Below are 26,653 nucleotides of genomic sequence, written 5' to 3'. Positions count from 1 at the left end.
TCACTCGAGCACCCACGATGCTTGGTGCATACCAGAGTACCCGATGCAAACTCAAGTAGCGAGCACTTGCGCTCATGACTAATGACAGCTTATTCAATATGATGACCTAATGTTATCAAATTCTGTGTCGTACCTCTGGTTCAAAATGTTCACTATACCCCTTGATAAAATCCTTGAGGGGTCTGGTTTCCAAAATGGGGTCACTTGTGGGGGGTTTCCACTATTTCGGCACATCAGGGACTCTCCAAACGTGACATGGCATCCACTCTCAATTCCAGCCAATTTTGCGTTCAAAAAGTCACACAGTGCTACTTCCCTTCTGAACCCTGCCGTACGCTCAAACAGTGTATTTTCCCAACATAAGGGGTATCAGCGTACTCAGGAGAAATTTCACAAAAGTATTTTGGGTCCATTTTCTCCTCTTACCGTTGTGAAAATAAAAAATATGGCGCTAAAACATCATTTTTGTGGAAAAAGTTAGATGTTTTTATTTTCACAGCTCCATGTTATAAACTTCTGTGAAGCACCTGAGGGTTGAAGGTGCTCATCACACATCTAGATAAGTTCCCTGAGGCGTCTAGTTTCCAGAATGGTGTCACTTGTGGGGGGTTTCCACTGGTTAGGTACATCAGGGGCTCTCCAAATGCAACATAGTGTCCGCTAATTATTCAAGCAAATTTTATATTCAAAAGTCAAAAGGCGCTCCTTCCCTTTCAAACCCTGCCGTGTGCCCAAACAGTGGTTTTCTCCCACATATGGGGTATCGGCTTACTCAGGAGAAATTGCACAACAAATAGTATGGTGCAATTTCTACTGTTACCCTTATGGAAATGCAAAATTGGGGGCTAAAACACATTTTTGTTGGAAAAATGTGAACATTTTATTTTTACGGCTCAATGTTATAAACTTCTGTGAAGCACCTGGGGGTTCAAGGTGCTCACCACACATCTAGATAAGTTCCCCTGAGGGGTCTAGTTTCCAAAATGGTGTCACTTGTGGGGGGTTTCCACTGTTTAGGCACATCAGGGGCTCTCCAAAAGCAGCACGGTGTCCGCTAATTATTCAAGCAAATTTTACATTCAAAAAGTCAAATGGAGCTCCTTCCCTTCCGAATCCTCCCATGCGCCCAAACAGTGGTTTTCCCCCACATATTGGATATCAGCATGCTCAGGAGAAATTGCACAACAAATTTTGGGGTCCATTTTTCCTGTTACCCTTGCAAAAATAAGAAAAAATTGGGGTCTAAAGTAACATTTTTGTGAAAAAAGTTAAATGTTAATTTTTTTTCTTCCGTATTCCTAAAGTTTCTGTGAAGCACGTGAAGGGTTAATAAACTTCTTGAATGTGGTTTTGAGCACCTTGAGGGGTGCAGTTTTTAGAAAGGTGTCACTTTGGGGTATTTTCTGTCATAAAGGCCCCTCAAAATCACTTCAAATGTGATGTGGTCCCTAAAAAAATGGTTTGGTAAATTTTGTTGGAAAAATGAGAAATTGCTGGTCAACTTTTAACTCTTATAATTTCCTAGCAAAAAAAAATTTGGGTTCCAAAATTGTGCTGATATAAAGTAGACATGTGGGAAATGTTATTTATTAACTATTTTGTGTGTTATTTATTAACTATTTTAAGGGCATGAAAATTCAAAGTTTGAAAATTGCGAAATTTTCAAAAACCCAGAAAAGGCTATAAGAAGATAGCAAAGCATTTTCAAGTCACCCTTTCCTAAGTTCAAAATGTAATTAAAGGGGATATCCGAGACTAAGGCAACTACCTGTCTGTTGTACCCTGCACCGGTCATTGACCGCTCCTGCCAGAGATTCAGCTACTCCCTGTCAACAGAGCAGCAGTTTCTCTTCCTGTTGAGAGGGGGTGGGACTACTAACATCATGCTGATTGACATCTGGCTTCCCCCAATTAGGCAGCAGAGAAAGGGCTGTCAATCAGCACGACTCTAGTAGTCCTGCCCTGTCAACAGGAAGAAAAACTGCTGCTCTGTTGACAGGGAGTAGCTGAATCTCTGGCAGGAGCAGTCAGTGATCGGTGCCGGGTACAACAGGCAGGTAGTTGCTTCTGTTAGCAACTACATCCCTTTTTTTTAAAGTCCCAGATATCCCCTTTAAGAAATGACAGTTAACAGGAACAGATACGGTCTGGAACACCAAACAAGATTTCAGTGAGAACTGCTAGTAGGATTGTTAGAGAGGCAAATTAGAACCCCCGCTTGACTGCAAAATACCTTCAGAAAGATTTAGCAGTCTCTGGAGTTGTGGTACATTGCTTTACTATTCAGAGACACCTGCACAAATATGGCTTTCATGTAAGAGTCATCAGAAGAAAACCTCTCCTGCGTCCTCACCATAAAATTCAGTGTCAGAAATATGCAAAAGAGCATCTAAACAAGCCTGATGCATTTTGAAAACAAGTCATGTGGACAGATGAGGTTAAAATAGAACTCTTTGGCCACAATGATCAATGGTATCTGTGGAGAAAAAAGGGCACAGAATTTCAGGAAAAAAACATCTCGCCAATCATTAAGCATGGGGGTGGATCAATCATGCTTTTTTGCCTAAAATACAAAGGAAATGTGTCATCTTTAACTTCAGGTCTTTTAGAGATCATTTCATCTTCAACTGGCTTAACTGTTCACAATAACAGTAATTTTGACCAGGGGTGCCCAAACTTTTACATGCCACTGTAGATTTCACATTAACAGCCCTGAAATGACATTTAACCCTTTGAAGCCATTTGTCTTTAAATATTCAGTGAATGTGCAGCACCTGGCCGCGCCCACTATACAGTTGACAGAGCTGTGCAGTGCAGCTCCGTAACTAAGCAGTTCCGGCCGCTGACACTGGAAACAGCTGGTTGACGTGGGTGCCGGGTGTCACACTCCCACCGATCAGACATTGATGACCTATCCTTAGGTCATCAAAGTTAAAATCATTTAAGTAGAGGTCATCAACGTTAAAGTCCCAAACAACCCCTTTAACATTGTCTATTAAAGAGGAGGGTATGAGGTGTGTGAATGACACATAATGGCACAACTTTCTAAGCAAGGAGCCATTGAAAACTTCAGAGTCTGGTTGTAAGGAACAGTGCAAATTTTCACTTTTGGGGCTTTTTAAACCTCATTTTATATAGATGAACCTATTTATTATACATTTAGCTCACACATGATGGTTTCTTTTATGTCCCTGTATGCAAATTTTTTTTTTACTTATACTAATACTACCTGAGGACTGCACAGCTCTTGCACACTTACTTCCTGTATCTGTAGGCGTCCATCTGAAGTGACGTCATATGCCGACATGAATCTGTCCTTCACCCTCTGGACTTTTTCTGCAGTTATTGCATTCTACAATTGAACAAACACATTCTTTGTTTAATGCTTTTACAAGTTTCCGTAACCTCTTATGAATCTTTTTTTCTCTCAAGAGTTTAAATGGACTACTGTATAAAAATAAGTAAGATTTATATAATATACAGGAGGATGAACTTAAATAACATGCCAATGAGATTATTGTATATATGTAGTGTAGAATTTTTGAAAGGTTACAATCTTGATGGGACTGCAATAACTATAGGTATAACCATAGAACATATTGAAAAAGCAGATAATCTAAATTAAAGGGTTATTATTCCCAATATACAGAGTTGCGGATCTGTAGGGAGTTGACCACTGGAACACTCATCAGTCTATAGATAAAGACTCTGAACTGCAATGCAATTAAGTGTGTTGTTATTCAAGACTTATGCAATTGTCACACACTACTATGTTCTGTTGAGTTTCTTTCCATACCTCTTCTATAGCCAGTAAAAGAAATGGATTCCTGGAAATACCAGTATATTTCAATGGGATCTGTTATTATAACCATAATGGCTCCGGTAAGAATTAAAGTCATGATTAGTGTGAACATAAGCATATAGAGAATCCCTGCATGGCTTGAAGTAATTGTCAACCATTGAATTTTTTTTTTCATCTACATAAATTGAAAAATTTGTGGTGCTAATCTTTATATTTAGAGTGGTTGTTTTTCCAAGACATAGTTACAAAACAGAAAAATAGTCATTTATTTAAATGATAGAATTTGCGAATACTAAAGGTGATCAAATCTTTTGAAATTTGAATTTGCTAGGATGGATTAATTTTTGTTCAAAAAATTTGATTTGCAGTGTGCTATTATTGCCATGAAAAGATGTGTGTAACTCTCTGATGTCTCCCAGGACTGTATGAAAAACCTTTCAAGCTCTTTCACAGAAATGCAGCCTTAGTAATGTCAAAGTTACCTCACCACAGAAATGGATGACAACCAACCTGCCTACAGTGGGTAAAATAAGTATTTGATAGACTGTTGATTTTGCAAGTTTTCCCACCTACAAAGAATAGAGAGGTCTGTAATTTTTATCATAGGTACACTTCAACTGTGAGAGACAGAATCTAAAAAGAAAAAACAGAAAATCACATTGTATGATTTTTACATAATTAAATTGCATTTTATTGCATCAAATAAGTATTTGACCACCTATCAACCAGCAGGAATTCTGGTTCTCACAGACCTGTTAGTTTTCTTTAAGAAGTCCTCCTACTCTACACTCATTTCCTGCATTAATTGCACCTGTTTGAACTCATTACCTGCATAAAAGACACCTGTCCACACACTCAAAACACTCAGGGACAAAATTGTAGACCTGCACAAGGCTGGGATGGACTACAGGACAATAGGCTAGCAGCTTATTGAGAAGTTGGCACAATTATTAGAAAATGGAAGAAACACAAGATGACTGTCAATCTTCATGCAATATTTCGCTTCGTGGGGTAAGGATGATTCTGAGAAAGGTCAGGAATCAGCCCAGAACTACACGAGAGGACCTGGTCAATGACCTAAAGAGAGCTGGGACACAGTCTCAAACATTACCGTTAATAAGAAATACCGCTGTCATGGATTAAAATCACGCCAACACATGTCCAGGCTCGTTTGAAGTTAACCAATGACCATCTGGATGATCCAGAGTAGGCATGGGAAAAGGTCATGTGGTCAGATGAGACCAAAATAGAACTTTTTGGTATCAACTCCACTTGCTGTGTTTGGAGGAAGAAGGATGAGTAGAACCCCAAGAACACCATCCCAACTGTGAAGCATGGTCGGGTAAACATCATACTTTGGGGGTGCTTTTTTGCAAAGGTGACAGGACGACTGCACCGTATTGAAGGGATGATGGATGGGGTCATATATCGCGAGATTTTGGCCAACAACCTCCTTCTCTCACTAAGAGCATTGAAGATGGGTCAAGGCTGGGTCTTCCAGCATGACAATGACCCGAAACACACAGCCAGGACAACTAAGGAGTTGCTCCGTAAGAAGCATTTCAAGGTCTAGGACTGGCCTAGCTAATCTCCAGACCTGAACCAAATAGAAAATCTTTGGTAGGAGCTGAAACTCAATGTCTCCCAGCAGCAGCCCTAAAACCTGAAAGATCTGGAGAAGATCTGTATGGAGGAGGGGGCCAAAATCCCTTCTGCAATGTGTGCAAACTTGGTTAAGAATTACAGGAAACGTCTGACCTCTGTAATTGAAAACAACATTTTCTGTACCAAATATTAAGTTCTGTTTTTCTATTCTATCAAATACTTATTTCATGCAATAAAATGCTAATTAATTGTGTAAAAATCATACAATGAGATTTTCTGGATTTTTTTTAAGATTCTGACTCTCACAGTTGTAGTGTACCTACGATAAAATTTACAGACCTCTCCATTCTTTGTAGGTGGGAAAACTTGCAAAATTGGCAGTGTATCAAATACTTATTTTCCCCACTATACTTAATAACACAGTGCACTAACAGAATTTTTATATATTTTTTTTTAATTGTAAAAACAGTCTAAAAATGATCCCTATAAGTCACTTGTGATCAGGCAGATCATTCTGTGCACAACATTGACTCAAACAGTCAGTGTTGCTGTCAGAGATAACATTATCCTCCTGTAACAGAGATGATTGATATCACATATATTCCATAATGTCCTCCATTTCCTAGCTACTAATATTTTTGTAAGAGGCAAAGGAGGCCAATCGTGGCCTGCGTTTAGTAGCATTACTGCCTAGACACAGGGTGCCGCTGGTAGTGGTGGTACTTTTGCTTCTGTGATCGGCTCCCACACTCATGGTATGGGTTTTCTCTTTTTGCATATTACTCTGACCATTGCTATTAGTACTTTTCTTTTATCATACATTCTGTACATCACTATAATTACATTTTTGAATCTTTTCATCCTTGCCAAAAAGGACGTAATAAGAAATCTTAGGTAGGTACAGGAAGCAAAATGTGTCAGTAGGCTGCAGCATAGGTGTGGCATATATGGTTGTCAAATCAGACTAGTAAAACAGATGCGTAAAAATACACATGCATATTTAAATGTCTACATTTTTTAAATGTTTTTTTCTATTTAACAATATTAAACCCACGTCCCAAAAATTATGTAATATGAAATGATAGATAGGTACATGACCAAAAAGCCAGCACCTGCAACAAAGTCCTGTATTAATGTGGCATGTACAGATGTAAAATTTGATTAGTAAAACATGTGTAAAAACAAATTGCTTGCAACACACCAGTTTGTGAAGTAGATAGTTGCAGTTAAATATCAGGATTCTGGGCAATTTTATTTCTTCAAAAACAATTATGTCTCCTTTCACAAGAATGATTGCACAAGAAATAAATCAGTAAAGTAGCTCCTGATTTCAGATTTTTTTCTTTGTAAAAACTATTGTGTTGTCTTGCTTCTGGTTTTAGTGCATAACCAATAAAGAAAAAAAATTGTGCAATTTGAAATCAAATGCAGCAGGAAAGATCATAGTGTAATGCAGCGGCTTGCGGCATTACTGTAATGGTCCAGGGTGTGTTTTGGCTGACCATATACCTCCCCCTCAGGTGACTGGTCACATGACTGTGACATAGCACAGGTCCTGTGCACACAGAAGGTCTGATCACATGACTGTGACATCAGCACAGGTCCTGTGTGCATTGGAAGATATATAAACCCTGGTAGTTTTGAAACAGGTGTGTAAGGCGTGAGGCCTGTTCCCGTGTGGGACACCGCTAGAGTGTGAGGCCTAGGGAGGCCTAGGGAGGCCTATTGAAGCCTGGTGAAGCCTGAAAGGCAGAGGCTGGATCCTTAGGTGTAAGCGATCCCAGTAGCCTTTGAAGGAACGAGGGCTGGAGACCCCCATCAGGGAAGCCCTAAAGCCACAGTGGTGGCAGAACAAGTCTGAAGCAGCTAAAACCCGGCAAAGGTAAAACACTGCTTGATGTGGACATTTCTATAAGTGACTTTGCTCGGGGGCTGTAACTGGAGCCAAGTGGGCCTGTCTGCCACTTGAAAGGCTACTGGACATCATATGTAATATGTCGGCGAGCCACTGAGTTGGACTCGGTTATAGCAGTTATGAAGTAAAATAAACTGCTGGTTTGTGAAATACTGGAAAACGTGGCTGGTGTGCTTTAATTGACCCGGTGCAGCGAGTGTCCCCCAGCATGATGACTAGCGCTGCCTTACCATAGCTACAACATATCACAGATCAATCACACTTTCACTGCTTCTAGCACCTCTTCTATTTCTCTACTTTTATCGATTAAATCTTTGTATTATTTGCAGTCTGTTACTCTCATCTTCTTCAGAGCTGCAATTACTCAACATATTACTTTCTGGAGTATTTGTTCATTGTTTTAGGGCATTCTCTTCTGATCTGTATTGCTGAGCTATACGCTTGCATTTCCTCACAATAACTTAAAATCACCCTAAAATGGCTACTGCATTCCCTGTTTAGGCTTTCATACGGGCTATAATAGTCCCTCCTGTTTGGCTGCGCTATGCTATGTGATAAGATGGCTGCAAGGCATTATGGGGAAGCTTGTGAGTTTGTGCCTGAGCTCATGTCAGCCTTCTATGAATGATGCCTTTTTACACATTGCACAAGAATGTGTCAGGCATTTTGGCGTTTTGTACGAATTTGTTCTAACTTGACCGGACCGGCAAATTTCATAACAATTCACTCAAATTCGATATGTATGGAATCAGTTTGATTATCTACTGACTACTTGTAGCCACCATTACTCTGCCTGTTTTTAAACACTGTTTAAAACAATGCTTTACCTCAAAGAAAGAATCACATGCGAACCCATACTGTCCTGTCTGTATACTCTCTTTTGCTCCCTCCCCTGCCCAGGAGCTGTGGTATGTTCAGACCATGTTCCTGCACAGTCAGACACAGCCATTAAACAGTACATAGCAGGAGCACATATATCAGATTATCTAAGCACAGGAACATTTTTTCAACATATCCAGTTATTGAGACTAATTTTTATTCCAAGATCTATTGATTAAAATGAACTTTGTGTGTTGGCCATCCCTATAACTACTTCATATTCAATGACACAAACTACAAGCCCATGTTCTCCAATCAGTGATAATTTGCTCCTTGGCTGTTGAAAGGACATAATAGTCTTTCAGGATGAGGATGCGATGGGGTGCCCCCAGATGTTATTGTTGATATCCTCATCCTCTGGTCATGGGTGAGAATTCTGACCTCAGCTAGAATTATATTGGACTCAGATTCACCTTGGAAATGGTTGGGGATATGATTTCATTTCATTCAAAGAGACTCTATGTGCCAATAGAGTGTACTCATTTATGCTGAGTACTGTACATATGACAATGATGATCATTATCACCTATCTGGTAAAATTGGTTACTCATATGCCTGCCTGTAATCCTCCCTGACTTTGTGCAAGTGGTCCCAGAAGAATTGATGTGATTATGAGGGGATAAGGTATGCACAGCAAATATTGATTTGACTTTAGATTTATCTTTTGTTCATTCACCTGGCATTTGTTTGTTGATTAAAAAAAATAACATTTCTATTCTTACTTGGTAGCATTTTTCTATACCTACCTGAAACAATTGCACAGTTGTGTGCACGCATTTATATATATATGTATATATATATATATTGTGGTAAAGCGACTAGCTCGGCTCTCCGGAGGCATACACAGGACACACGGGTTGGGTAAACTTCCTGCTGGTTTATTGTGCGGCATAAACTCTAGCAACGTCCCACAAAAATAAACAGTCCCTCTCTGGGTTAGGCTGCGTGCCCACTGTGCTTTTTTCAAGCGTTTTTGCCGGGCATTTCCGCAGCGAAAACGCTTAAAAATGCTTGGTAATACGTGCGCCATGGTCCCCAATGATAATCCGCATGTGCTGTACACATGCTGCGGAAATTTCCGCTGCGGATTATCATTGCAGAAAAATACGCAGCATGTCCATTGATTTTGCGGACACGCAGCGTAATTGCTGCCATTGACTTGCATTGAATCGCTTAATATCCGCATGACTACATGTGCACATGAGGATATTAAGCGATTCAATGTGCGGATGATACCCGGGTCTGGAGAAGAGGAGACTCTCCTCCAGAGCCAGGTGCCATAGTACCTGTAAAAAAAAAAAGAATTTAAAATAAAAAAATACATTATACTTACCTTACGATGTCCCCCGGTCTCCTGTACGATGTGTTCGGTAAGTTGTACGGTTCGCGGTGGTCTAAAAGGACCTGCGGTGACGTCAATTAGTCATGGGACAGGTCACGCGACCGCTGAGGTCGGCGGTCGCGTGACTTGTCACACGACTCAACGACGTCACCGCAGGTCTTTTTAGACCACCGTGAGCCGTACAACAGACCGGACGCACCGGAGAAAAGACCGGGGGCCATCGGAAGGTAAGTATAATGTTTATTTTTTTATTTTTTACCATTTTTATTCTTGTTTTTAACTATTAACTGGTTGCATGGATTTATATAGTGTGACCAAGTTGTTAAACACTTTTCCAAGTGATGCTAAAATAGCTTGGAAAAGTGCTTGGTAACCAGCATGCAGAAATGCATGCAAAAATGCTTGACAAACGCTTCTACCTGCAGGAAAAACACATGTAAAATCCGCATGCATTTTTCCTGCCAGGGAGATACGTAAAAATCTGCAGCATTTCTGCATCGTGGGCACTTAGCCTTAATGGGAAAACAGAAGATGAAATATAACAGAGTCCTCTAGTCAGCAAGGCTTTTGCGGGCTGCAGATAGTCCTGTGAAGTTTCAGCAACACCAGTCCTCCGGTGTTGTTGTCTGGCGTCAGCCGCTCACAGCCTGGAGACTTCAATCTCCAGACAACACATTCCACCCAGGAAAAAAAACTGACAACATTTAAACCCTGTTCAGTCACACCCTGAGGAGGAGGTATGGGGAATGACTTCCCTCCCATCTCTAAGTCATTCCCATAAAACCACACCCTTTAAAAGAGTTAACCTCCAGCATATACCAAAAATTCAGTAGGTCTTAGTTCACACACGAGAGCATCCTGAGTGACACATACCTCCCCTATAATAACAGCGGCTCTGTCACATATCCCCCCCCCTCTGCCCAAAACCGGGGGTTTGGGCACCTTCAGACACCAAGCAAGGAATTCTGGAGAGGGCATCCGCATTAGCATGTAACTTCCCGGGTCTATGCTCCACGTGAAAATTAAAGTCTTGGAGACCTAAGAACCACCTAGTTACTCGGGCATTCTTACCCTTCTTTTCCCTCAACCACCTCAAAGGGGCATGGTTTGACTTAAACTTCCGGCCAAGTAGGTAATATCTTAGTGTGTCTATGGCCCATTTAATGGCTAAACATTTTTTCTCCACAATGGCACAATTGTTCTCGCAGGACGAGAGCTTCCGGCTCATATACAGGATGGGATGCTGTTCACCATTTATCTCCTGCAACAGCACGACTCCTAGGCCAACTTCTGAGGCATCTGTCTGGAGCACAAACTCTTTATTAAAGTCTGGTGCGACCAGGACCGGCTGCTTACAGAGTGCCAGCTTCAACTGCTGGAAAGCCATCTCAGTTTCAACCGTCCATTTCGCCATCGTTGTTTTTGTGCCTTTCAGAAGGTCCGTCAATGGTGCGGCAGTCATGGCAAAGTTTGTGATAAACCGCCAGTAATATCCCACGATTCCAAGAAATGCTCTCACCTGCTTCTTCTAGAGTGGTTGCGGCCAGTTCTGAATTGCCTCGAACTTATTGACCTGTGGCTTAATTTTGCCTCTCCCGATGACGTAGCCTAAGTACTTGGCCTCCTCCTTCCCAATGGCACATTTTCTTGGGTTTATCGTAAATCCTGCTTCCCTTAGAGCATCCAGAATCGCCTGTACCTTGGGCAGATGACTAGCCTAGTAAGGGCTAAAGAAGACAATGTCATCAAGGTAGGCTGCGGCATACTTCCTATGTGGGCCGAGGATCCGATCCATGGCCCTCTGGAAAGTGGCTGGTGCCCCCTGAAGTCCAAAAGGCATTCGGGTATACTGGAAGTACCCATCAGGTGTTGAGAAAGCCGTTTTCTCCTAGGCCCTCTGGGACATGGGGATCTGCCAGTAGCCCTTCGTCAAGTCGAGGGTGGTAATATATCTCGCAAGTCAAAGCCTCTCGATGAGTTCATCGACGCGGGGCATCGGGTATGCGTCACACTTGGAAACCTCATTCAGCCTGCGGTAGTCGTTACAAAATCTCCACTCCCCATTCGGGCTTTGGCACGAGAATGATGGGACTCGACCATCGGCTCTTCGATTCCTCTATCACGCCGAGGTCCAGCATCCTCTTCACTTCGGCTGAGATTACCTTACGGCGGGTTTCAGGAATCCTATAGGGTTTGAGGTTTACCCTAACATGCGCTTCCGTCAGCACGTCATGCTCGACCACCTGTGAACGCCCCGGCAACGCCGAGAACAGGTCACGGTTCCGTTGCAGCAGCTCTCTACATTGTTGCTTTTGGGCCGGCGATAGAGTCTCTGCTATAGTGACCTCCTCCATCTTGCCTTCGTGTGCGGCTCCCAGGCAAGGAGTTTCCACAGGTTCCCGGTCCCACCACGGCTTGGCAAGTTCACATGGTATATTTTGTGCAGCTATCTTCGGTCAGGACTTTATAATTTACCTCGCTGACTTTCTCCACCACCTCGTACGGACCTTGCCATTTGGCCAGGAACTTGCTCTCAACGGTAGGAATTTGCACGAAAACACGGTCCCCAGGCTGGAGCTGCCTCAGCCTCGCCGATCGGTTATAGACCCTTGCCTGAGCTTCCTGCACCTGGAGGAGATGCGTTTTCACGATCGGCATCACTTTTGCTATTCTTTCCTGCATCTGGGCGACATGTTCAATGATGCTCTGGTGTGGTGTAACCTCAATTTCCCAGGTTTCCTTAGTGATGTCCAGGAGCCCTCGCGGATGTCATTCATACATGGGCTCAAACGGAGAAAAACCGGTAGAGGCGTATGGAACCTACCTTACCGAGAAGAGCAGAAACGGCAGCAGGTAGTCCCAGTCCCGTCCATCCTTCTCTATTACTTTCTTGAGCATCGCTTTCAGGGTCTTGTTAAAGCTCTCTACTAAGCCGTCTGTCTGAGGATGGTAAACGAAGGTTCACAGCTGGGTAATCTGGAGGACCTTACACAGCTCCTTTATTACCTTACTCACCTTTGATCCGTTAGGATTTCCCTCAGTAGACTGGTCCTGGCAAATATATGGACGAGCTCCCTGGCAATGCATTTACTCGACGAGTTCCAAAGCAGCACTGCTTCTGGATACCGGGTCTCATAGTCCATGATCACCAGTATATATTGAAGGTCTTGGGCTGATTTGACTAAGGGCCCTACTAGGTACATAGCAATCCTCTCAAAGGGAATCTCTATCACCAATAGTGGAACTAATGGACTACGGAAGTCGGAAGAGGGAGTGATTATTTGGCAGGTGGGGCAGGACCTACAATAGTTCTGAATTTCTCTGTAACACCCTGGCTGATAAAACTTTCTCAGTATCCTCTCCTGAGTCTTCTCAAACCCTAGATGTCCCCCCAGAACATGTGAATGGGCCATATCTAGTACCCTCCATCTGTATGGCGCCGGCACTAACAGCTGTTCCACTATCTCACTTCCCCTTAGTTTGGCCACCCAATATAGCAACTACCCCTGCACTGCAAAGTGGGGGAACGTGGTGTCGGCCCCCGGCTCTTGGGCAACCCCATTACATACAGTAACCTGGTCAAACGCTCCCTTTAAGGTCAGGTCTCGAACTTGAACAGGCCCAAAGTACTCTCCGGACATATCTAACTCAGAGAGGTCGGCCTCCTCGGTCACTGTCTCGCCCTCATCGCTGGCAAGAACGCACAGTGGTAACTCTTCCACCTGAGACTTCGTCGGGGGTTTGTGGTGCCCAGCTGTGCTTAGTACCACAGATCCTGGAAGTGTGCATTGATGGAATCCTCCACAAGAGGCCCCCATAAACATTCACACATCTCCACCTTCCACCTCAGACCAGCAGAGGGAGCCCGTTAGGGATATAAATAGGGAAGGTGGAGCTAGGCAGTTAGTTCCTCTGGAGAGTTCAGCAAGTACAGACCTGAATACAGAGTGGAGCTCAGTTAGTCTGGAGTCGACAGAGAGCCAAGTCTGTTGAGAGAGTTCCTGCAGTAGAGAAGTCTGAGCGAGGTCAGCCTGCAGTGGAGCATAGTTCAGACTCAGTTGTAGCTCAGAATAGTGAGCTTTAGGTGTGCCGGCACCATAAGATCGGTTAAGCGCGGCAGTGGGGGCAGAGGAGCTTACCCAGCTCACCCCAAAACATATACCGGACACCGGGTCCGAGCTTACCGGGATCTCTACGACCCAGTAAGGTATAACCGGAATCCCTGGAGAACTACAGGTCCCAGGTTCACCAGAGAGCTGATACGTAACAGAGCCAGGAGACACATAGGCCCCGTAAGCTGGGAGCGTGCACTCCAAGAGAAAGCCCTACCACAACGTCAGCCAGTGCAGGACAGAGATAAAGTTAGGCCTAGCTCCAGGCAGGTCAGAAACTTACTACGCAAAGGCAAGAAACAGGAGGCCCTACACCCGCTCATTGAGGAGGATCCTGATATGCACCCTTCACCCTACAGTGCTCCGGGATGTGCCTGAATTACCACCAGTAAAAGGTACTGAAGTGACTACTGTGTCCGTCCCCGTTCTTGCTCTGACCCGGCTGGGTCCCCTCTGTCCTGCATCCCCTCTCCGTACGCTGCCCTGAGGCCTAGCTCCACCTGTGGGGAGCTATACCATCGAGCTGCCTTATCACCGGCCTCAGTGGACTGCCGCAGCGCTGGTGATTCTCACCAGAAACCACAGGTGGCATCACGAACTTTCATAAAACTAACAAACAATCCCCTTTTTAAAGCTGACCCCAGGGTACGGGCCCGGGAGCCGACCACCGCGATATCCCCAAGGCCAGGCAAAGGCCCGGGTACCGAGTCTTCCCCATCCCCTGGGCTAGTCAGGTTCTTCTCCAGGGACCTGGCTTTTGCCCATACTACTTAGTCCGGTTCCTTTCCCCCACAAGTCCCAAAACAAAGAAAAATCACGGCCCAGTATGACAGGATGTATCAGGTCCTTAACCACCCCGACTTCGTGGGACTGAGCACCACAGTCTATTCCCACTGTCACTGTGGCCACGGGATAGTCCTTGGCGTCCCCATGGATGCACTGAGCGCCCACAGTTTTGGAAGGGATCAACTAGTGGGGAAGGGTAGCTCTGATTAAAGTCATCAGACTCCCAGAGTCCAACAGTCCAAGCACCTTTACCCCATTAATGGACACGGTCCACGCTTGCGACCCCTCGCCGGGTCGACAGTCTACATTGCAGGCTGGATAAGCATATTAGGGAACCCATCTGCCTAGGATGCAGTCCATGGGCTCGGGGGACATATGACACCTCGCGGCTACGTGTCCAGGGTTGTGGCACCGCCAACAGACTATATCTTTAGCAACAGTCCTTGTGGTACCTTCAGTGGGAGTGGGACACCCCCCAGTGGTGGTTTTAGACCCTTTCCGTGGTGAACCCACCCCCTTTTTGGTATCCCAGTATGGAGAATTGACTATATCTGGTTTCCCGAGGGATTTCTCAACCACCTGGTACCTCTCTACCAGGCCGATGAAGTCATCTGCGTTCTGGGGATCGCCCTGGGCACCCAAGTCTGTACTGGCTTGGGAAGGGAGTGCACAAACCTATCAATTACCACCCACTTGACCATCTGGGCCTGAGTGGAGGACTCTGGCTGCAACCACTTCTGAACGAGATGCAGTAGGTCAAACATCTACAAGCGATGGGGTTTGTCGCTGGCATACGCCCAGTGGTGGACTCATTGGGCTCTCACCGCCATATTCACTTCCAGGCATGCTAAGATCTCTGTCTTTAGCTTGCCGTAATCCTTGGCATCCTGCAGTGCCAAGTCATAATATGCCTTTTGGGGTTCACCAGACAAATATGGTGCCAGAACCTCTGCCCACTGTTCTGGTGGAAGTCTCTCCCTGGGTGTCATCTTCTGCATAGCCCGTCTTACCGCCTTCCTGACGTGGGAGTCATCAGTTGGCCATGGGGGTGAGGTGGTTGCCCTTCCCTGGATGGCGTCCGCCAGAAGCTGTATCTACTGTTGCTGCTCCTGCTGGTGCTGCTGCTGCGCCTTTTGCTGCAACTGGGTCTGTTGAAGTAACAGTTTGGTCATCTCCTGGTGCTGCTGCTGGCTTTGCAAGTGCTGCTGGTGCATCTATTGTTGGCTCTGCACCAGGTGCTTAATGAGCTCCTCCATGCTGCCGGACTTCTCTGGCTGGCTGGCGGCCTTCAGCAAGGACATCCACCGGTCTCTGTGGCAGGTACACGTGTTCATGGAATCTTGCATGCACTCTTACACCAACTGTGGTAAAGCCACTTGTATGGTTCTCCGAAGGCAGACACAAGACAAATGGGTTGGGTAAACTTCCTGTGGGTTTATTATGCGGCATAAACTCCAGCAGTGTCCCATAAAAATAAACAGTCCCTCTTGGGGTTAATGGGAAAACAAAACATGATATATAACAGAGTCCTCTAGCCAGAAAGGCCTTTGCCGGCTGCAGATAGTCCTGTGAAATTTCAGCAACACCAGTCCTCCGGTGTTGTTTTCTGGCGTCAGCCACACACAGCCTGGAGACTTTAATCTCCAGACCACACACTCCACCAAGGAAAACAAACTGACTGAACATTTAAACCCTGTTCAGTCACACTCTGAGGTGGAGGTATGGGGAATGACTTCCCTCCTATCTCTACGTCATTCCCATAAAACCACACCCTTTAAAAGAGTTAACCTCCAGCATATAACATGCTACCAAAAATTCTGTAGGTCTTAGTTCACATAGGAGAGCATCCTGAGTGACATATACCTCCCCTATAATACCAGTGGCTCTGTCACATGATGATGTAAAACCGGGAAAGCATGCTCCAGCACACGTAGTGCTGAGAGGGTTAATTGAGCGTATCAGGGCTGTTTTTTACGAGCAGTCATAAGAGACGGGAGGGATTGGCTGCTCACATATCCCCACCCCAAGGTGTGTGTATAAAATGGAGACCGAGTGTCTCATTCAGTGTCTGTGGCTGGAGGTGTGGAGACCTCCAACCTGTTTGTACTGAAGTCACAATAAACCTGCTGTGGACATTTTTTAAACAAACTGTATCCTGTGCCTACCTCAAGCAGCTGAGTGAGTACCAAATCCTACAATTGGCGCTAGAAGCACAGGCACGAATCCCAAGGGGCAGTGTGACTGCTACAGGAAATGTGCCATGGGCATGGAGGAGGCCAGATATTTGGACTATGTCGTAGGCAGAGGCGTGATAAACCCCCAAATAAATAAAATTAAGAAAGAAAGAATTGTGCGGTGTTAGGGAAGCACTAGAACAACTAGACAGGGGATTAAGGTTATAACACACAAACCTTTTATTGTGTAATACGCTCTCTAACTCCACAACAGGACCAGGTGAGTGGTCACAACATTCCCCCCCCCGCCCCCAAACCTCAGGCTCTTCACCATTGGCACTCCAACTGCTTTTGTTTTCCAAATAAATAAAATTGACGCAATCCAGGGTTGGCAACAGCCTCTCTCAAAAAAGCAGGTCAGAGCGTTTCTGGCCATTGTGGGCTACTACTGCCGGTTCATGCCTAACTTCGCCATGACAGCTGCCCCTTTGACAGACCTCCTTAAGGGGACAAAATCAGCTATAGCTAAATGGTCTCCCTAAACTGAGACGGCCTTCCAGGAACTCAAGCAAGCCCATTGTTGGTGGCACCGGATTTCTCAAAGGAGTTTGTGATCCAGACGGACGTGTCAGATGTCGGGCTGGGTGCTGTCCTATCACAAGAGATAAACGGCGAAAAGCACCCCATAATGTATTTAAGCTGAATGCTGACGTTTTGTGAGACAAATTACTCCATAGGAATGTTTGGCCATCAAGTGGGTGCTGGCCACCATACATACCTGGGGTGGGTATGTAAGATGGCCACCGGACATGTCCTTAATCGGAGATATGTATCGCTGAGGTTGGTGGCTTCAGTGATGTAAAACCGGGAAACCAAGCTCCAGCACACATAATGCTGAGAGGGTTATTTGAGCATATCAGGGCCGGTTTTTACGAGCAGTCATAAGAGACGGGTGGGATTGGCTGCTCACATATCCCCACCCCAGGGCGTGTGTATAAAATGGAGACCGAGTGTCTCAATCAGTGTCTGCGGCTGGAGGTGTGGAGACCTCCAGAGTGTTTGTACTGAAGGACACTGCCTGTGAGCGGGTGAACCCTCAGTACTGCATGGACTGTTTGTTGATGTTTTTGTTACTCTGTACCGGACAAGGCTGTGTTTTGTTTACTTTTCAAGTGCGGTTTATGAAGTGACAATAAACCTGCTGTGGAAATTTTTTTAACAAACTGTATCCTGTGCCTACCTCAAGCAGCTTAGTGAATACCAAATCCTACAATATATATAGTGACAAAGTCACTGGAAAAGTACTAAAGGGGAGATATGTTTCACTGAGGGTGTTAGCTTCAGTGATGTGAACCTAGGAAAATGCTCCAGCACACTATGTGCTGAGAGGGGTTAATCAGTCATGTTTAGTGCTAGGATGATTGAACAGCTGTAGAGTGGGAGGAGTCCAGAGGATAAATACCCAGCTTTCTAGAGCATTCAGTGTTGGGTGGGCCTGGAGGTGCAAGCTCTGGAGCTGCGTTTTCATGCTAAGGAAAGCTGAACCTTGTGTTGTGTATTCCTTAAACAGACGGATTCCCGTAGCAACAAGTACTGTGCCATAGATTATGTTTTTGTTTTCCTGTTAGGACACGAAAGCCGTGTTTTGTTTTGCTAGCGTTGCACTGGTTTATGCAGTACTTTTAATAAACCAGTGGAAGATTTAAAGAGACAGTGTTCCTGTGTCTACATCTATGTGCAGCCGAGTGAGCCGATCTACCAAAGTTGGTGCTAGAAGAGTGGGCAAGATCCCCAGGAAGTAAGTGCGATGGCTGTAGACAAATTGCATGTCCTGGGTGAAGGTGGCTGTAAGGATGGAACAGTGGTCAAACAAAATGGAGGCGCTGATCAAGCACCTGGTCCAAAGCCAGCATCAGAAGCAGCTCCAGCAGCATCAGCTGGTACAACAGGAGACAAGTAAGCTGCTAATGCAACAGCTCCAGCAGCAGCAACAGCACCAGCAACAGAGCCGACAACAGCAGCAGATTGAAATACTCACAGAGGCGATTCGTGGCACAGCAGCAGCTCCAACCCCTATGTTGGCTGATGATTTCTCTGTCCGGAAGGCTGTGTCAGGATTCCTGTTGTCCTTCTACAGTTTGATCATTAGTGGCTGCTATTGTTCACCTTGATATTATGCTGCAATTTCATCTCTTACCACTGGAGGCTGCTGTTGTGTCCTGCAATTGCCCTTTACTAAGATGGCAGATTCTGAAACTGTGGAATCCATCTTGTTTCCTGTTTGGGCCTACTTAAAGCCACATGGATCCCTCACTCATTGCTTGAGTATTGTGTCTAGCTGTTTAGTTTAGTTCAGTCTACAGCTCCTTGTTCTGAGAACTATCTTACCCAGATTGTTCCCACTTCTCTACGGATTGTTGCTACAACTCCTACTGCTACTTGCAAGAACTTCTACTACTGCCTGCCGTTTTTTGCTCGTGCTCCTCCGGCCATTGGATTCCAGCAGTGCTATGCCAGTAATGTACCAGGATACTCAAGCCATCATCATGGAAGCCACCAAGGGAGGAAAATTGGAGGTGCGTGTAACTAAGATGAATTGTTTTCTTTCCAACATCTATGCAGGCATGCAATCACTAAAAACAAAATACATGGCATTTGAAACTCAGACATCTTATAACGTTCAAATTTTTGGACAAGCCACACAGAATCTACAGAATATTGTATAAGATGTAAGCAATAAGATTGCACAGCAGTCTGACCAGATTGTTCATTTACAAAATCAACATATAGCTCCAGCCCCTCCACCCACCCCTGCACTCCCACCTTTCAGGTTTGATGGAGACCGTGACAAATTTTGTGGATTCATCACCCAGTGCAGATTGTACTTTGGTACACACCCTGCTCACTTCCATACTGACAGATCAAAAGTATTGTGTATCATTATGCTACTGACACATAAAGCTTTAGCTTGGGCCACTGTCATGCTAGATATGGAGAGAACCCAGCGCATAACAACGGGAAAAGGGGAGGGAGCCCTACCACTAGGGAAAGAGTGAGTGGAGACCCCTAAACAGATCTAAACAAAAACCCTGACTCCCTTATAGACCCAAAATAGGTTCTGCACCTATCGCTGAGCAGGAAACCTGGCCCTAGCTGACCCTAAGGCTAGGCCCTAGGTAGGGAGTGGAAAGGGTGAGCACTGAGTCAGCAACATTACCAACTAATGTACACATAGAGGAAACAAACAGGGGACTACACTTAGCTCCAAGATGACACCGGAGAAAGCACGGCAACAATCCACAAAGGAACTCCAAGGTAATTCTAGCTGACTATTAGAATCCCAGGCCTGAATAGGTATAACACGCTATCACCAGCAACTTTCTGAGCAATCTAAGTGTATTTAAGGACACAGCAAAGAAGTGCTGATTAACAGGAGAAAGATGAGGATACCTCAGGGTCCTAAAAGGAAAGGTATTCCCCAAGCAAGGTGAGGATCACCGCTGGGTCCTAAAGAGAGGAATCATAAAAGCATCAGGGAGATGTTTGTAAGGCCAAACGCAGCGACCTTCTACAGCCACCGTATGGCTGGCTGTCAACCCTGACACACATGTGATAAAATCCCTATCTATTTAATGCAATAATCTAAACTATTTTCTAATATACTTGAACTAAAAATTCCCTATCCTTCCCTAACTATACTATCTAACTGCTTTTCTTTTTTTTTCCACTTCCTTTTCGATGACGCTTTGTTTGAGAATCCCAAGGCATGCACTGCCACAGCCTTTGCCCCCTTCCTGCAATGAAGAGTCATCAACGACGTTCGTTTCAGGGGCTGGTCCCTGTGGGCTGTGCGATGTGCACAATGACATCGCGTTCTCTGTTGCTGGCTCAGATCAGCAGTAACGAGCAGGCACCAGATCACAGCGCACTTTTAGTGCGTGGTGTCAGAATAACTGGCGTGCAGAGATCAGTCCCGCTCCCAGCAAGTGACGTCACTGGTCCCTGCACGCCAGGTATTCTGACACCACTCTGTTACTGCTGATCTGAGCTGGCAACAAAGAGCGCTCTGTCATTGTGCACATTGCACAGTGTACATTGCACTGGGACTAGCCCAGCCCTTGAAACAAGCATCACTGATGACACTTCTTTTCAGGCAGGGGGCAGGGATGCAGCAGTGACCTCAGCATCTGCCCCCTGATGACGCTTCGTTTGAGTATCCCATGCACTGGGATTCTCAAACGAAGCATCATCAAAAAGGAAGTGAAATTATGTAAAGCAGTTAGATAGTGTAGTTAAAGGGGTTGTCCACTACTTCATATGATCCCCCGAATGTATTCCCCCAGGGTCTATAAGTGTTTCTCTAAATACCTTGTGGTGCCTTTTCTGCCTGTGAGCGACGCTATCACTGGCCGCTCACAGGCATCACTTGACCCCTGGCTGAAGCCGGCTCTGACATCTGCTGATGTCACGTCAAGTTCTGGCTGCAGCAGGGGGTACTCACTTCTGCGTTCCACGGTGGATGCTGGCCAGTGGGTGGGGTTACCCAGCACATCACACCCGGCATCCACCGCGCACTCTCCCTCTCCTCATTCACTGGGAAAGCACGCGGTGGATGCTGGGTGTGACGCACGGGGTAACCCCGCCCAGCATCCACCGCGGGGAGTGCGTCACTGATGTCACGCCTCACTTGACGTGACATTAGTGACGGGTCACGTGATGCCTCTGAGCGGTCAGCGAAGTATTACAAAAACACTTCTGGGCCCCGGGGGGATACATTGGGGGGTTCATATAAAGTAGTGGACAACTTCTTTAATGAAGGATGTGGAATTTTTAAATCAAGTATATTAGAACATAGTTTAGCTTATGTCACTAAATACATAGGGATTCAGAAGGAAAATTACTTTAGACATCGGACCACCCCTTTAATAGATCCATTTTAGCACTTATCAGTTATGATTTATAGGGTTTTGTAAGTCTTAAAAGCTGCAATTAGAAACTCCCATGATACTGATGCATGTGACACATATTTGGCATCTCACTAGTTTTGATGTTTTCCTAATTTCATTGCTACTTAAAATGATAAAGTGTTTACAGCTCGTGCGCTATTATAATTTATTATATTTCAGTTCTGCAGTGTTTCTGGCGGAACTAAATTGAGAGTAGCCAACCTTTCTCAATCCATTTAAAAAAATCAATGAGGAATTTGTTTAGGGTATTACCATAGATAATGGGTGAGAGCAAGCAGCCTCTTGTTTTCTCAAGCAGCATATTTGTTTAGCACTTTGAATTTTCTCTTTACAGACTGAGATGTGGTCAATTGAATTGCAGACACATATGAATGAGATTTGGCTGAAATCATGTATTAAATATTAATTGGACAATTATCTAGGATGTTCTCATTTGTATGTGTGCTGGTACAGAACAAGCTGTACAATATTAGGCCTTTGAACTGATCACAAGAGTTGCAGTTCACCTAGGATGTGGATCATGAATATGCAAACTAGACTAAAGTAACACTGCAGAACATGGTTTAATAAACACACAGTAGTGTGCCAGAACATGTTGGTATCATTTAAAAAAAATCCTTTTTTTGTATATTTTATTCTCAAGCTCTAGGAATACACTATATGAACCACTGCAGAACACACTGTCACCAGATAAATACTGCACAGAATTGATCTTGGACTGTAAGCTCTTACATTTGGACATTACATCTCTCTCCCTTTATCTTGTCTGTTCATTGGTTTTCATAACTTATGATAAAACACTTGGGGATATGTATGCCCTGCAAATTAACAGTATTAGTGTGAGACAAATTTCTCTCACCAGGTGAATGTATACAGGTGGATGGATGGAGTGGCCATTACTAAGATAGCTCATTCTACCAGGCAGGTCATGGTTATTATTAAAAAAAACGTCTATTAATTACCGGTAGATTGTCATTTTCTGTGCTCTGTTACATTATATGCTTAAGTTCTTATGATTTTCTATAGTATTTTAACCTGCTATTATCTGGTGGCCTTTTAGAAGCCTCGAAGACATCTATTTATAGGACTTGAAGTACAGTAAAAGGGGATGGAAGCATGCTTGGTTTGCGTCAATGTCCCTTTGTGAATCATACTCTGTTGGTGAGAGGAGGAATGGATTTGGAAATGTCTCTGCTTCATACTATATATACTGTATACTCAGTTATTCTTAGCAGAGAACAGATTATATGAATATGTAGGACAGTAGTAAATTTAGCATTTCTTAGTTAAAGGAGTTGTCTAAGACTATGATATTGATTACATACTTAGGATAGGTCATCAAGATCAGATTGTAGAAGACAGGCACCACCACCAATCACCCGATATTAGGTTCCAAACATCTGTAATCCAAATATAGCTACAGTTATATGAAAAAGTTTGGGCACCCCTATTAATCTTATGCTTAATGTTTTCTAAAAATTGGTGTTTTTGCAACAGCTATTTCAGTTTGATATATGTAATAACTGTTGGACACAGTAATGTTTCTGCCTTGAAATGAGGTTTATTGTACTAACAGAAAATGTGCAATCTGCATTCCAACAAAATTTGACAGGTGCATAAGTATGGGCACCCTTATCATTTTCTTGTTTTAAATACTCCTACCTACTTTTTACTGACTTACTAAAGCACTCTTTTTGGTTTTGTAACATGATTGAGCTTTGAACATCATAGCCAGGTGTATGCAATCATGAGAAAAGCTACTTAAAGTGGCCACTTGCAAGTTGTTCTCCTGTTTGAATCTCCTCTGAAGAGTGGCATCATGGGCTCCTCAAAACAACTGTCAAATGATCTGAAAACAAAGATTATTCAACATAGTTGTTCAGGGGAAGGATACAAAAAGCTGTCTCAGCGATTTAACCTGTCAGTTTCCACTGTGAGGAACATAGTAAGGAAATGGAAGAACACAGGGACAGTTCTTGTTAAGGCCAGAAGTGGCAGGCCAAGAAAAACATCAGAAAGGCAGAGAAGAAGAATGGTGAGATCAGTCAAGGACAATCCTCAGACCACCTCCAGAGAGCTGCAGCATCAATTTGCTGCAGATGGTGTCACTGTGCATCGGTCAACTATACAACGCACTTTGCACAAGGAGAAGCTGTATGGGAGAGTGATGCGAAAGAAGCCTTTTCTGCAAGCACGCCACAAACAGAGTCGGCTGAGGTATGCAAAAGCACATTTGGAGAAGCCAATTTCTTTTTGGAAGAAGGTCCTGTGGACTGATGAAACCAAGATTGAGTTGCTTGGTCATACAAAAAGGCGTTATGCATGGCGGAAAAAAAACAGCATTCCAAGAAAAACACTTGCTACCCACAGTAAAATTTGGTGGAGGTTCCATCATGCTTTGGGGCTGTGTGGCCAATGCCGGCACCATGAATCTTGTTAAAGTTGAGGGACGCATGGATTTCACTCAGTATCAGCAGATTCTTGACAATAATGTTCAAGAATCAGTGACAAAGATGAAGTTACGCAGGGGATGGATCTTTCAGCAAGACAATGATCCAAAACACCGCTCCAAATCTACTCAGGCATTCATGCAGAGGAACAATTACAATGTTCTGGAATGGCCATCCCAGTCCCCAGACCTGAATATCATTGAACATCTGTGGGATCATTTGAAGAGGGCTGTCCATGCTCGGCGACCATCAAACTTAACTGAACTGGAATTGTTTTGTAAAGAGGAATTGTCAAAAATACCTTCATCCAGGATCCAGGAAATCATTAAAAGCTACAGGAAGCGACTAGAGGCTGTTATTTTTGCAAAAGGAGGATCTACTAAATATTAATGTCACTTTTCTGGTGAGGTGCCCATACTTATGCACCTGTTAAATTTTGTTTGAATGCAGATTGCACATTTTCTGTTAGTACAATAAACCTCATTTCAAGGCAGAAACATTACTGTGTCCAACAGTTATTACATATATCAAACTGAAATAGCTGTTGCAAAAACACCAATTTTTATAAAACATTAAGCTTAAGATTAATAGGGGTGCCCAAACTTTTTCATATAACTGTGTCTATGGATCATTCTTGGAAACTATAGCTCAAGTTCTATAGAATTAAATGGGGCCACTATACAGTGCAAGGAATTATGTTGCTCCGACTCTGTACACTGTGTACTTCCACTGGTTGCAGGACCATCTAATAACTAATCGGTGGGTTGCTGGACCTCCAGCAATCAGATATTGATGTCATATCTGAAAGAAAGTTCACCGATAATATAATTCTGGACAATCCATTTACCTGGGAAATTTGACAGCATACATGCTATATCTTATCTTCTGAAATCTAAAGACTACTCTGCCCACACAAGTAATTAACATAGAACATTTGTCTACACTTTTTAAGATGGTTGAAGGCGGTGTATGCCATATATGACACCCTTTTTGGTGCACTGAATTCTGGCCCATTATGCGTGTCAAATTGTACACAAATCTATTTTCGTAAAGTAACATTGAAACAAATACATATGAACTTAAACTTAAAGGGTTTGTCCACTACTCAGATAACCCCTTTGAATTCCTAAATTTCTCCCCGTAAAATAGTTGTACTTATACTTACTTCCAGTGACAGCGCTGTTCCAGTAGTGTTGGCACTGGCTCTCCTGGGGAATGCATGACATTTTCATGTCACATGATTCCTGTGGCCTCTGAGCGCTGACTTCACTCTCCCCTCCTACGAATGTAATTGAATTGTCTTGATTTGTCTGGAAGGGATAGTGAAGCTAGCATTGATTAATCACAGTAATTGCATGACATAATAATGTCATGTGAGCAGCAGGAGAGCCAGTGCCATCACTGATGGAACTGTGTCAGCATCAGAGGTGCGTATAAGTGGTATTATTTTACTGAAAGAAAACAGATATTCAGAAGGGGTTGTCAGAGTATTGAACAACCTCTTTAAAGAAAATACATATCCTTGGAGAATTTTTTTTTGCTGGAATGCATTTACAGTGGTGTGAAAAAGTGTTTGCCCCCTTCCTGATTTCTCATTCTTTTGCATGTTTGTCACACTTAAACATTTCAGATCACAAAACAAATTTAAATATTAGACAAAGATAACACAAATAAACATAAAATGCAGTTTTTATATAAAGGTCTTTATTATTAAGTGGAAAAGAAATCCAAACCTACAGGGCCCTGTGTGAAAAAGTGACCCCCCGCCTTAAAACATAAATTAACTGTGGTTTATCACATCTTTGGGAAGCTGAGTTCAATTTCCCTAGCCACACACAGGCCTGATTAATTCCACACCTATTCTCAATCAAGAAATCACTTAAATCAGACCTGCCTGACAAAGTGAAATTGACCAAAAGGTTATAAAGCCATTTCTAAAGGTTTGAGACTCCAGCAAACCACAGTGAGAGTCATTATCCACAAATGGCGAAAACATGGAACAGTGGTGAACCTTCCCTGGAGTGGCCAGCTGACCAAAATTACCCCAAGAGCACAGCGATGACTCATCCAAGAGGTCACAAGAGACCTCGCAACAATATCCAAAGAACTGCAGGTCTCACTTGTCACAGTTAAGGTCACTTTTCATGACTCCACCATAAGAAAGACTGGGCAAAAATGGCATGCATGGCAGTGTTCCAAGCTGAAAACCACTGCTGAGCAAAAAGAACATAAAGGCTCATCTCAGTTTTGCCAGAAAACATCTTGATGATTGCCAAGACTTTTGGGAGAATACTCTGTGGACTGACGAGACAAAAGTTGAACCACTACATCTGGTGTGAAGTAACACTGCATTTCAGAAAAGGAACGTCATACCAACAGTAAAATATGGTGGTGGTAGTGTAATGGTCTGGGGCTGTTTTACTGATTCAAGACCTGGAAGACTTGCTGTGGTAAATAGAACCATGAATTCTGCTGTCTACCAAAAAATCCTGAAAGAGAATGTCCGGCCATCTGTTCATGACCTCAAGCTGAAGTGAACTTGGGTTATGCAGCAGGACAATGATCCAAAATACACATCAGCAAGTCTACCTCTGAATGGCTTAAGAAAAACAAAATTAAGA

The 26,653-nt window shown here is 43.9% G+C and overlaps 1 protein-coding gene across 1 annotated transcript in view; it reads right to left on the bottom strand.

Annotated features, from left to right (window-relative positions):
• SCGN (secretagogin, EF-hand calcium binding protein) overlaps positions 1-26,653 on the bottom strand; it is a 98,258-nt gene that overhangs the window by 51,670 nt on the left and 19,935 nt on the right. Inside the window, exon 3 of the mRNA XM_073678874.1 lies at positions 3,260-3,352. Coding sequence (XP_073534975.1) covers positions 3,260-3,352 — 93 coding nt within the window. The remainder of the gene's footprint in view (positions 1-3,259; positions 3,353-26,653) is intronic.

This window comes from Phyllobates terribilis, unplaced genomic scaffold, assembly GCF_046119375.1.
Source record: "Phyllobates terribilis strain yellow unplaced genomic scaffold, ASM4611937v1 Scaffold_4__5_contigs__length_816908805, whole genome shotgun sequence".
NCBI classification, from domain to species: domain Eukaryota; kingdom Metazoa; phylum Chordata; class Amphibia; order Anura; family Dendrobatidae; genus Phyllobates; species Phyllobates terribilis.
The sequence above is the reverse complement of the archived record's forward strand: the minus strand, read 5'-3'. Positions and strand labels throughout refer to the sequence as shown.